The sequence below is a fragment of the Arctopsyche grandis genome, chromosome 1, assembly GCF_051622035.1.
Source record: "Arctopsyche grandis isolate Sample6627 chromosome 1, ASM5162203v2, whole genome shotgun sequence".
Taxonomy (NCBI): domain Eukaryota; kingdom Metazoa; phylum Arthropoda; class Insecta; order Trichoptera; family Hydropsychidae; genus Arctopsyche; species Arctopsyche grandis.
The window spans coordinates 11,271,710-11,285,485 of NC_135355.1; the positions used below are offsets into that span (position 1 = coordinate 11,271,710).

The following is a 13,776-nucleotide window of genomic DNA, read 5'->3' on the forward strand; positions in this document are numbered from 1 at the left end:
GATGTCGAGGATGTAGTGGCCGCATTTTTCTGTACATGCGCATTGCACAATCCTAATAACTAGTCACCGGAGCCTGAGGGGGCCGTGTATTGTTCAAAGGTTGTGAATGCATGCTTAAAGGTTTGCCGAACAGTGGATAGCACTGTGACTATCCTACCTCTACTAATAACGTACTTTTTCAATCTTTTGCCGATCTGTGTTAAACAGAAAAGCTAACGCTGAGTCTATGGACTGCTTATGCCTGTGCTCTTACACCACTCAATAGAGTTCAGTGTGACCGTCGTCCATCACCATATCTTATTCGATTGATGCATTTTCCTTTACAAGGCGTACTATAGCTGGAGATCAGCTGTTCAATGGGACTTGAATAACAGTTATAGTGTAAGCATTTGCTGTTATTTATAAGTTTTCATATTATTTAATCATATATGTAACTTAATAGCAATAATGATGAAATCTAAAAGTCTAAAATCTTAGTTTGAAAAACAATGTACAGCCGCGTTTAGCATAAAATAAAATGTAATTATTTTTCCGAAACAAGAAATTTTCCTTCTTCATTTTGATCATTTTATAAACATACCGATTTTGATTTCGACTGCGATTACGAGTTGGAACCGGAATCAAGATCGATATATGTAATAACCATAGATCGGCGGCCATGATTCTTTTCAGCACAAAAATGGTTCACTATGGTCAATGCTTTGTAGAACAATAATAATTGAGTATAGTGAACCACTTTTTGTGCATGAAAGCTACTTTGACGCCGATGCCGCACGGGCATGCGGTGCGTGATTTAGATTAGATTTAAGGGCCCAAAAATATTTAAAATTAAAATATTACACATTTTTCAATTAAAAATCATAAAAATTTTCTTAAAATTACACTGTTCGACACGAAAAATGGTTCAGAGACGAGATATGACTTTTCTTATAGATCTATGCCCAGTAAACACGAATTTGTTAATAAAAAACGTTGATTGGCTCGAGATTCAGAGATACATATGTGTTTTATAAATTGCGCGATTTTCCTATATCTTGGTGTTGTTCGGTCGATGTCTCAAAATCTGTCAATTTTCTGTTCAAAATGAATATTGGAATCCATAGTCGGGTATTTTATCTTTCGTTTGTAGTACTTTTCAGCTTTCAAATCTCTCTAAGTAGTCGTCAAGTAAAAGTCAAAAGTACATATTTTCACTTGGGATTTTTTCCCACTGTTAACACTATTTTATATTAAGTATTTTCTATTGAATAATGTTTATTGGGATAGTGTTCTGGTCACACTATTTTTTGTTTTCGTTTAAAAAGGTTAATTGGAAGTGTGCTGAATTTTAAATCGGTAAAATTTCGAGCTAAAAACTCGTACTAGTGGAGCACGGTTTCCGTTTTTACTTAAAATTTCTATCAGTTATATACACAATAAATATCAAGAAGATTAAAGGAATTTTAAAGGTTAAAATAAAATACTGAAATATTGTTTTAAAAAATAGTACTACTTCTGGTTTACGAATTCTGACCAAAAGCTTATCAACTATATAAAGTTAGTACATAAATAATACAAATATAAATTTTCAGAATAGTGGCCACAACATTTTTGACCTTTATAAGAGGATAAAATCCCACTTCCGGTTTATTAAATTAAATAGTGATTTTAATCACATTAATACAAGAATTCTACTTGAATTTTTTCGTGAAGAACACACATGTTTAAGTGTTCGAAAAAAATAGTGGAAGAAAAATCGAACAAGAGTAAACTGCCATTTCCGGTTGATGGATGCTTACCATATTATATACATAACTTGGTATGTATACAATATGGTAAAATGATGACAAGATATGGGCAGAGTATTTCAAAAAGCATGAAAAATCGGTTGAGCTGATGGAAATTGTGTCTTTCATTATGTCCATCCCTCCAGTAATGCTTACCCAGAAAGAGTATTTAGTCACATGTAGTGTATGGACGAAGGCCAGGAATAACATGAATATCGACTTAGTAAAGGCGGAATTGCAAATACGACCTCTTTTACTCTTATGCATATATTTTTTTGTATTCGTATAAAGGAACCAAATTTAACGAGGCGTGAAAGCCAGTTAAATTTTGATGACTGAACATGATGACAATTATTTTTCTAAAGTAATATTTTCCGCATGTAAAAACTTTAAAATATGTTCCGAACGAATAAAAAAAACATACAAAAATTGAGTTTTGAGCTATTTGTCTCGAAATTGTCTCAGAAAAAGTTGCCAACCCTATTCGTGTCCCTGGTTCTAGGATTATTCAATTTTTTTCTTTTCGATAATCGCGCCATTCTATTAGTATTCAGACATCTATAATTACAAATGTAAATTTCTATCTGCAATCTTACTGGATTAGACATCTACTTTTGAAACAAAAAAATAATCTTATTCAATAAGATATCAAGGAAAATCTTGTCAATATTTTCTCAAATTTTAACATTTTCAGAATTTAATTTTTAAAATAATGATAACGGATGAACTATTTCGCAACATTTAAAAATATAAGATTGATTAAACTACTTTTGCCATAAAATCTATTTATTAAAATATGTAAAAAATATTATCGTACAATGAAAAATAATTATACACTGTTCAAATTATTATAATTTATAAACTAAACTATTTTTATTAATATTCATTGAATGTATATAGATTTAATTATTATAAAGAGTTTTCCTCAATATTGAAATGCTAGTTCCATACCGCAGAGACCTTGGAATGTGGTTCTGTGATTGCTGTTGCATACAAATGTTCACTTTCGAAAATCAGGGCTGTTCAATTTATTGATATGCTTTTTTTTTACATTTATATAGATTTTACATTATATGTAATTATACGAGGACTAAATTTACACTAGTCTCAAAGATAATCTGAATTTGCTATTTAAAAAATGTACATATCTTCAAATAAAATTATTATAATTGATCCCAACTTAAGTTTAAATGGTCTGAAGTAATAAATTAATCAAAAATAATATTAACTTGATTTTAAAATTTTTATGATAATAGTGAAAAGTACAATTCAAGTAAATTTGAATAATAAATGAACCACTGCGGTCTTTATTTCACTGTGCTCATTAAGTCATTTAAATTTCAATGTTTAAGAAATAAGAACCTTGTGACATTACTAAATATTTTTTGTGCTTTCTATGGTGTTCTAGTACACTACTGATTAATTAATGTATTATGCGAATTCCAGTAACCAACGGATTTAATGTTTCCCCATTATAGTTTTTTCAATATTTAAAATAAAGTAGGCAATTTTATAAATTGACGTAATTTTGGGTATTTTTTGACTCACTTTTGTATAATTGTATATTTTTCACAATTGATTAAGTTATTAATTGTAAATTCTTGACAACCTTTCGTCGAAAATATAATGGCACATTTGATTTGATATAAAGGGAAAATATAACCGGCACATTTGATCTTCTTATAACACGCCAGATCGATTTAAAAAAATATATAAATAATGTAATAAAAGAAAAGTGAAAATGTGGGAGGGCACTACATATATTCTGTATCATTCATATGTAATTTATTTTATATTTTTTTCTTTCTCCATTTTTATTATGTAAAATGGTAAAATTTTTCTTGACCGTAAAATAAATAAATAAATAAATATTTTCACACAATTTCGTTATTTTCATTTCCTTTTTTCCTTTTTCATCCCATTCCTTGCAAAACAAATCTAGCAAGTTATAAAAGGGTTGACTGCATACATTTTAATAGGATCGATTTGCGTCATATATGGATGATCTTTAAGCTATTATATTAAAAATATTTATAGTCTACATTGAAAATTATTTGTAAAAATATATATTAATAATTTAAATAAAAGCATTGGATATGGTCATGTGGATTGGTTTGCGGATCGCAATTTAAAACAGCTGTCATTTTGACGTTTATTGAAATGTCAAATCGGCGTTCATTCACCAACCAGGTAAACACTTAATTTATCCTCGTCCTCACCTAAAAACACGCTAAACAACTTTAATATTATCGAAATCCACCAATCGTATAATTTTGTAGTTTTGACCGTGCAGTTGATGTGGTGTCGTCCATCCGTTACGACATTGTTCGTCGTAAGTGGGTTAATCGTCAGTGGGAACTTTCACCGCAGACTTTCGCTCGACCGTCACTGACGACGGCTGTCTACCAACCACCATCAGCATGAGTTTGAGCAGGCTGGCAGTTAGGGGTGGTGGCGGGGCGCGCGCCCTGCTGGGGGCCTTCCAGACCCCGGAGACTCGGTCACTGAACCGCCCCGCTGCAGGAGTGGCAGCCATTCGACACGACCGCAAACCCGACTGGAATCGGGCTGTCAGCGAGGCGGAGAAAATCGTTGGGTACCCCACGTCATTTCTCAGCCTTCGTTGGCTCCTCAGTGATGAAATAGCCAATGTCGCTTTGCATCTTCGGAAACTGGTCGGCAGCAATCATCCCCTACTGAAAACTGCTAAGTAAGTTCTATACTAAATTAAACATTCGCCCTCATTTCTATTACGTCTCTTTTGTTCAATGGAAAATTGGCCTCTAGTGCATTTGGATTAAATATTGATCACGTCACATTTTGTTTTAGAAATCTTCTTTATAATGGGAAGAACAACATGCAAGCATGGGGTTTGATTGTATTATTGGTTTCTAAAGCTGCTGGACACAGTCCTGAAATACCTGATATGGAGCAAGACAAATCAGCTGGCGTGCTTCACAGGTAAAAACGTTTATTGAACGATGGAATCTGTTAAAACATTTAATGTGTTATTGAAAACTTTTTGTGTGTAGTGTGAATTGAAAACTTTTTTTTTCTATATCATTAGCCAACGAGCGCTTGCCGAAGTGACTGAAATGATTCGAACAAGTCATTTAGTGCACAAGGGCTTGGTTAACTTGAATGTGCAAGATTCAAGTTCAACATCCGGGTCAAATCTCGGTGATATGACATTTGGTAATAAAATCGCTTTATTGAGTGGAGATTATTTGTTGGGGAATTCCTGCGCCGAGCTAGCTGGATTACGGTATGAATTTTAACAAACTTGAAATAAAATTAAAGAAATCCAAATTAATTGAGTTTTCAAACATTTTCAGAAATCAGGAATTAGTGGAGTTGATGTCTTCTGCTGTGAGAGATCTCACCGAGGCTGAATTCATCGGCGATAGAGATGAACAAAATAATCCACTTCCGTGCAAACCAATTCCTGACGGTGGAAAACCTCCTATTAAAGGTACACAGCCACATTTACATAATTTTATACTTTCCAGTTCAAATTAAAGCTAAATTTACATGCAAATAATTTTACAGAATGGCAATGTAGACTTGATCCGTTAAACGTGTCTGATTTAATGGGTCATGCAGCCCCAGAATGGGCTGCTAGACATGAACTGAGTGCTGGAGCTCTTTTGGGTAAGAGCTGTCAAGGAGCTCTCATGTTGGCTAAACAGTCTCGGGATATGCAAAAGCTTGTAAGAAATATTTTTTTTACACATATTAAAACTCCATTTTGTAGATGAATATTAAATTTCACACTAATTATTGCTAGGGATATAAGTTTGGGTCACATTTGGCATTAGCTTGGCAAGCCTGTCTGGATTTGGAACCATTTTCTGCACCATGCTCTGGTCCATTCTCTCTCGTCAGTGCTCCGGTGATGTTTACATTAGCCCACCAGCCTCATCTTTATAACCTCATAGATGCAGGAAAAAGAGATGTGAACCAAGTTGACTATGATAAGGTTTATTGAATGTGAATGTTATTAGTACTATCATTGTATCTAGATAGCTATTTAACTTCTTTTTAATTTTATTCAGCTGCACAAGGAGGTTTTGGCTGGCCCAGGAGTTGAACAAGCTAGACAATTACAGCGCGAACATAGCATGGCCGCTACTCAAGTTCTGCAAAACTTTCCCAATTGTGATGCATGCACAGCTTTGCATAATATAATCCTTGCTATGCAAGATGTTTAAAGGTTAGATGAATATCATCACAAGTGTACTTTTTGTGGAGATTTTGTATATATTTGAAGATGTTATTACATATTGCAGTGAACCACAACCTTTTTATCAGTAGATCTAATTTACCTATTTTTCCATTGTTCGTAGGCCACACAATGCAGCAGTGGTTCTAATTATTTTTTAATAATTTTTCACAATGCTTGTAAAATGTTCCGATATTGGACTACTTAATTTTTTGTTTAGAAAATAATTATCTAACAAACACATCATTTCAACATTATAATGATTATACATAATGACATATTTAATTGCAATTATGGAAATATTGGATAATTATCAAGGGAAAAACATGCGCCTCTGAATAGAATTACATAATAAACGTATTTATTTTTTTATATGTCAATAATAGAACTTACATATCCCAAATTTGCACTGTTAGTGAATTTTTTCGTGCTTTGTATGATGCTTTTTAGCAAATGGGTACCTTTGTGCTGTCGGTCCATGGAATGTGAAGAGACCAGTTCTTCATAACATAAAATATACACCACCCGACACGGCATGTTATATTATTTTTTTAGTTACGTATTATATTTGTACAATTTCATTTGAAATTAAAGCTGGTTATAGCTGGCTTTTTAAAATGTTTTGTAGTTTTTTTATTATTTCAATGTAAAAATATCAATATTTCGTTAGCAAAAGGTGAAATCCATTAAATATGAATATAATTGAGTTTAAATATACACTAGACAAATTTACAACAAAATCATCACATTAATGTCTGTTGTATAAAATGCCAAATCTTTTTCTATTAAGCTATTGTATTTATTATGTGTAAAATAGTAACAGAAATAGTAGCATTTTATTAAATACATTCCAGAATTGAATACTTCCAAAATATGTATGTAACGTTTTGTAATTTGAAGTTAGAATTTATTTACACAAATGTTTGAAAAAAAGTATTATTTTTATTCACACTGTACCTGCAACATAAATGTATTTTATGTGTTCATTTCTTAAAAGATATTCTTAATGTATCTATATATGTATAATAGTAGTAAAATAATAAATTTTATACTTTTTAATGCATTTTTAATTTATCTATGTACGTAGTAACAATAGATGAAGTTTTGTGATCGTGTGAAAATTCGAACTCAGAATCGATCACTGATTCGTTTTCATGATTTAGAAAGAATGTGTGTGTCTGTGTATTTTGGGGATTTTTAGAACACCGTTAGTCCTATCGAACTGAAACTTAGTATCAGTTACTGAAATTCTTATCGATACGACGTTAATTTTTTTCAAATTTTTATGTTGACCGAAAATGGTACCTCCCCTTATTGATGTCCTATTTTTAAGTTTTTGAATTCAATTATATCCCAAACCGCTAACCGAATCAGACTGGAAAAATACTACTTCGTAAACCAGAGGTAGTAATTTTTTTAAAACACTATTTTTTTAAATAATATTTCATTTATTTTTATTTTATTACAGTTTATACCAGGAAGACCTTATAGGTAAACCCCAATGCGCCTTCCTGGCCAATTACAAACAATGCAGCATTTTTATTACACAAGTCGCTGAATTACGAGACACGAAAACTCGCAAATTAACGAGACATCTATGAATTGTACATACATTTTATTGTACATTAATCATACTCAAATAGTGGTGACATAGTAGGTAGGAAGGTTTTTAGCCAATTTAATAGAGAACCGTTTCAACATTGAAATCAGAAAAATTGACAAACTTTGATAGGAAAAGATCGACCTGGAGTCACAAATATCCAGGTCTAACCAGCAGCACTACATATATATGTACTTAGAAAAATTCTTTTCAATCGAGGTCAGCTCATGCTCAGCTTAACGACCAAGCTATGCTGCTGACTATTTTGTTATTTTATTTTGACCTTTTAAATTATTTTATTTTCTTGATATTTTATGTTTATAAAAATTATAGTGATTTTAAGAAATAATTTTTTTTTTTAAAAAAATCCGACAACCAGAATTAAAACTGTTGTCTTGTGTAAGTTTCCCTACATTTGTATAGATAGCCAGTGTGTGAACGTGCATGTATGTTTATTTATAGAATTTTATTTTTTATCCTCAAATGCATAGATAAAGTTGTGGGTTGGTCACATCCGATTTTTTTTATTTTGATAGGAATTTTTGGGAATTGGATAATTTTAGAATTTGAAAATAAAATAACTGTATTTCTTTCTTTTCTTTAATAAAATTAAATATAATCGCTTATAATATACGGTAGTAATAATAAATATTAATATGTGGTCACTAAAACCAACACGATGGCTTCACACTTATGTCTACAAGGATATATTTATTTCTCACAACGAAAATTTAAATAATCAGCATAATCAAACACTATTTGGAATAAGAAAAAATATTAAGAATGGCGCAAAAATATAACCAAGATTTAAAGCAGAGGTGAAATGTATTAAAGTAATAATTTTCCAGTGATAAATTCAACATTTGTTTTTTTTTTATTATAAAGTAATTCATTGAAAGAAAAAAGGTTTTTGAAATTAAAGACGCTAAGAATACGAAACACACTGTATCAACATTAATTGCATTATAAATGCTTATATTATATATGTATATAATTATAAAAAAAATCATTAATGAATTGTGTATATATTTCATGTATGTAAAATGACATTCAAAAATAAATACATGGCAAGATTGACAAACAAAATTGTGATAAATGAAGGAAAGGCTTTTAATTTTAAATTTGGAATTTTGATTCGACAAAAAGACCCATACATTTTCATTACAAATTTTGGCAACGCCTAGTCTATACAATCAGCTTACATATAAATAGCTATTCTCTGAGAAAATGTTGTTAATTTGGTGTTTGAGAGTGATTATGATTGGTGATAATGTTACATATTCACCAAATTCATACATTTTTTATACATAACTTTCAATCGCATTCAGGGTAGTAAAAATATAGTTAACTATATTGGTAAGACTAATTACTTAATTGCAAGTTTGGTAAAAATCTTGTTTACACGTCATCCTTTCATACACAATGGACCAAAAATATATATATTATAATAATATAATTTTATTTCACTTCCAGTTGCTTATCCATGCCAATTGTACACTACTGGCAAAGAGTATTTAACATTGAACTACCAACAATAAGGATATTGTAATTAGTTTCATTCCATAATTTAAATACTGAATTGTATTATAAAAAAATGTTAACACTTTGGTATATATTTTCATGCAAAAAACATCAAATACTGGAAGAAGGTTAATTTAATTTGGTTTTGACAACTTATATTAATTAATTTGAGTAGTGTAACCGAGACCTCCAGACAAAAGACGGGGGCCTCCAGTTTTTGCTACGCCACCATTGATTTCACAATACCGTTTGCGTTGTAATTTACAACTAACATGGTTCCTTGAACCACAAATTAAAAATGTAAAATATGGTAACACCATACTCGTTATAGCATGGCACAGAATTTTTTTCTTAAATTAAAAAAAATTAAAATTCGCTAATATGAAATGTAATGTTCACATTATTTTTTTCATTTTGAACATTTTGAGTATTCCGTCTTTCATACATTCTACATTCATTCATCCACATCGCCGACTTAAACAATTAATTATTACGTCATAAATAAAATAATTATAAGTCCTTACGTGAAATAATCTTCAAAAGCCACTATAAATACAATTACAAAAAAACGACACCTATAAAAATAGTATAAAAAGATATTTTAAATAAATACAATATTAAAAATAAAACAAGTTTCGATTAGGTCTATTATTTAACTTGGAGAAAAAAAGTCGCCTACAAAGAATTAGGCAATTGATCAATCTTTGATAATAAATAAATTGTATATAAATTACACGCTTTAGAAAAAAAATTGTTCATTAATATAAAATAAATAACTAATACTAGTAATACACACTTCCTTAACTAATGTAAAAAGCACTCATTTTCATTAAAAAAAACAGAAAAAATAAATAACCTAATGATACAAGTACAGCGTACATCAATCATACATAACGATAATCTAAACGAAATTCATACATAAATTTCTAAATTTGAAAATGTGACGATTTTCGGGTCACTTCAACTGTAACGTAAACGATTACGTTTTCATCTCTATATACTTTATTGTTTCATTTTTTATTTATTTTTTTAATAATGGAAATGTGATGTTTTGTACTTTTGGTTTAGTTTTAGGTTGGGTTAGTTGCATTTAATGAATATGAGATCAATTTTATTAATACTTAATAAATAAAAACTTACATTGTAAGATTTCACCAGTCACAGTTTGGCGATATTTAGTGAAATAAACAAAATCAGAATGTTCACCAGCGCCACGATAGACAAAAATTGTTAACAGTCACCATATCACATCCTACTAAAAACTTAGTCTCTGAAATTTGGCAAAGTCTACCATGTACATATAATATATATTGTATATATACATACATATATATATATATATATATATATATATTATGTTCCGACTAATAAAACGATATGCACACGGACGCCATGTGACTATACATACACTGGATTGTGCCATTTACTAAATAGCTATCTTAAACCAAGACATAATTATAAATGCACCTCATGTGAAATGATGCGAAACGGACTGGAGTTAGTAGCCAACACGTTTCACACTTCACCTTACAATATAAGTCCTCTTTCAATAATTCAAATATTTACATATCTGACATGTATTATATATATTTTTTATTTTAAAGCTAAGTGTACACGTTATAGAACCTGCTCCCAAGACTATAATTCCTCATGTATACGATGGATAAAACGTTCCAGTATTGCTAAAGTTTTATGAACATGAGAAGCATAAATAAAATACTTTTGGGAGCAGTATTTAATACTTCACTCTAGACGTGTTTACTAGGCTTAGTGACTAAAAATATTGAGAAATATTTTACAAACATTCATTAGAAAAATATTCGATCTCATCCTTTCACTGAGTGGTCAACGGGGCAGGATATTCGAGTGAAGGTTGGCTTGCAGTTTTTTCAGAAACTGCATTTTTCTTTTGTCAGGCACCCGACTCTTGATATGGGCCTGTCACCATGCATGGGTGCATCGGAAACAGAGTTGTCCAAGACATGGTTGTTAATGTGGACGCCCTCATCATTATTTGTTTACTATTTTTACTGTTGGAAGTTGCATCAACTAAAGCCGCAAACGAGCTATAACCTCCCGGGATTTCTTCTGAATTATCCCTTCTCTTTTCCAACTTGCTGTAATAATCTGAATTTTGGAATGCATCGGCTGCAATCGGGTTAGTAGTGGTGTTGGAAACTGTTACCGTATTTGTTGTTGTGGGAGAAGTCGTTGTTGCAGTTATTCCTAGCTTCTTGAGACGCATTTTTTCTTCCCATTCTTCTAAACCATGCTTTTGTCTATTCAAATTTCTGTGTTGATAGAAAACAAGGGAAATCCTTGTAGGATTTAATCTATTTGGATTTTTTAGAGCCGTTGTAGAATGCATTTCGTGTTTAGCACATTCAAATAATACGCTTCCATGTCCTAAAGCAATGGCAACGCCTCCCATTTGAGCGTCTTTGAAACATTCCAAGTTATCCACAAAATCAGTAACTTCTCCTATTGGTTCTGATTTTGGAGGTTCAGGTGGATATGGTATGGAAAAAGGTGGTGGATACAAACACCAATTTGGCGATGTCTGACACCAATTTGGACTGGGATTTTGATGATAAAAATTTGAAGCAAAATTAGGATAATTTTGATAGCCATAAGAATTGTAGCAGTGAGAATTTCTCAAGAACTCTTCTCGTTTTAATTTTTCTGCATTGTAATAAGCCATATTGTAATCATTATATGTATTTTCATACGGGTTAAAGTGGCCATATGGATTAGGAGTAAAAGAATAAGCATTCGGCATTTGTGGATAGTTGCCATATCCTTGCATAGTATGACTCTGGGTACCATATGAGTTCTGATTTAACGTAGCATAGTTATTACTTGGATATTCACTGATATTCGGTTTCACTGGACATATAGCAGATGCTGTCTGATTTGTATCATCATGCGCAATGGTATAGTTCTGTTGATTTAAATTAGTAGGGTTTTGATTGAGATTTCTACTGTTATCATAAGGAACTCGACTATCATATCCAGCATTTATTGGTTTCTCAGAAGGTGGAAATGGTTTTAAGAATGTAGAAGTGTCGGTATTATCTGGTGAATTCGGAATATTATGCTGTGAGCGAGAAGGTGGTCGTGCTTTAGGTACTCTAAATAGAGAATTCTCATTATGAACCGAGGTAGCATTCGGACTGGTTTGATCCCAAGATCTATTAGAATTGGGTGTAGTTGGTGTACTAGGATCCCAATTTTTAGCATTTGAATTATTGAAAGTTGGTGTTGTCGGAGTACCCGGGTTCCAATTTTTTCCACCTTGTGGTATGGGAGAGTTATGTTCCCAGTTAGAATTAGGTATCAATAATTTTTCTGGAGTCTTCCAACCATGTTGGTCATTCTTGTTTTGAGTTTGAATATCTGTCAAACCCATAATTTTGGAATTAGGATCAGCGATCTGTGGTGATTTAGATATATTGAAATCTAGCGCTAGTGGTCCAGATTTGTCAGAAGATTTTAGGGATTCTTCAAAAGTCCTGTTGTTTATTTTCATTGGAGAGCTATCTTCATTTTTATTAGTAGATGTTTCATTACTAAGATTTTCCATATTAGGATCATGAACAGATACCCTTCCACTGTTCGAAAGTGGAGTACCGCTATTAGAAAGGGGAGTACCAGTTGTTCTTGCTGAATCAGGGCTGTAATTATTAGCAGCATTCAAATTAGCTGTTGTCGAGTCTGGATCTTCTTTTACAGATGAAGTTTCTCTGAAGTGGAATACATCAGGATTATTGAATTCTGTCCATTGATTTGGTCCAGGTTGTATGTTGGTCAAATGATAATTGAGGTTGTTTGGTGGACGTTTTTGAAGATCCGGTGTCAAGTTATTCAATTGTGGTTGCACTGGATTAGCTGGCGAGCCTTCGAGAAGTGGATGTGGATGCGAAGTAGAATATATTGGATTTTGGTGATGAATATTATGATTATAATTGGCATCATATGGATTGTAAGGAGAATCTAAAACAGTACTAGAAATGTGATTGCTTTGTAACTGAGCATCGGTAAAATTATCAATCATAGAAGCCATGTCCAGTAAAGTTGGATTAGTTAGATTTGGATTTAAAAGACTGGATGCAGAGTTTAACATATTTGGATTACCAAAAGCAGAATTGTAGTGAGAGGCGTTAGGGTATGCACCCGATAAATTTCCTGGTTGATTTACAGACGGTGTTTGGGGTCTGATTGGAGAAACGTTATTCAGTGCTCGTGGACTTATATTGTTGACAGACATATTCCTCGACATATCAGAATGTGGACTCTGTGGTATTCTAGGACTGCCCATGTTTCCAGAATGTCTATTTTTAGCGATTTGAGAATTGTTATGATTCATATTGGGACTTGGCGATTGGTTATTTGATGTATTGTTTGAGTCATTGACTTCATCTTCTTTTCGTTTTTTACCATGACGCCTACAAGGTTGCAGTGGGACTGATCTAACTCGAACTTCACACGGATATCTAAAAAATCAAACAACAAAATATAGGTTAATAAATAATAAATAAATATTAAAAGTATTCCAACGAAGTATCGCAAAATGATTTTTACACTCAAACTCACTTATCTAGTACTTCTAAAGCTCCAGATTTGATCTTTTCTTCTTGTCCTTCTTTGGAACCGTATTCGTCAGTAGT

At 31.9% G+C, this 13,776-nt stretch overlaps 2 protein-coding genes across 2 annotated transcripts in view; one reads left to right on the top strand and one right to left on the bottom strand.

Annotated features, from left to right (window-relative positions):
- Positions 1-3,915: 3,915 nt before the first annotated feature.
- Pdss2 (Decaprenyl diphosphate synthase subunit 2) lies at positions 3,916-7,045 on the top strand. Its single transcript, XM_077430199.1, has 8 exons — positions 3,916-3,956; positions 4,046-4,476; positions 4,596-4,727; positions 4,834-5,031; positions 5,102-5,238; positions 5,316-5,476; positions 5,554-5,745; positions 5,822-7,045. Exons 2-8 carry the CDS (start codon positions 4,187-4,189, stop codon positions 5,975-5,977), a joined length of 1,266 nt encoding a protein of 421 aa, XP_077286325.1. The 5' UTR covers positions 3,916-3,956; positions 4,046-4,186; the 3' UTR covers positions 5,978-7,045.
- A 3,920-nt stretch (positions 7,046-10,965) lies between these two features.
- Tet (Ten-Eleven Translocation (TET) family protein) overlaps positions 10,966-13,776 on the bottom strand; it is a 120,021-nt gene continuing 117,210 nt past the window's right edge. The window contains exons 10-11 of the mRNA XM_077441387.1: positions 13,703-13,776; positions 10,966-13,602 (exon numbers count right to left, since the gene is read on the bottom strand). The exon at positions 13,703-13,776 is cut by the window's right edge and continues 155 nt beyond it. Of these exons, the coding sequence (XP_077297513.1) occupies positions 11,022-13,602; positions 13,703-13,776 (2,655 nt within the window). The 3' untranslated portion in view covers positions 10,966-11,021. The remainder of the gene's footprint in view (positions 13,603-13,702) is intronic.

Coding starts and splice junctions, on each gene's coding strand:
- Pdss2 (XM_077430199.1), top strand. CDS start 4,187: ATGAGTTTGAGCAGGCTGGCAGTTAGGGGTGGTGGCGGGGCGCGCGCC. Junction 4,728..4,833: donor TCAGCTGGCGTGCTTCACAG/GTAAAAACGTTT, acceptor CTATATCATTAG/CCAACGAGCGCTTGCCGAAG. Junction 5,032..5,101: donor GCCGAGCTAGCTGGATTACG/GTATGAATTTTA, acceptor AAACATTTTCAG/AAATCAGGAATTAGTGGAGT.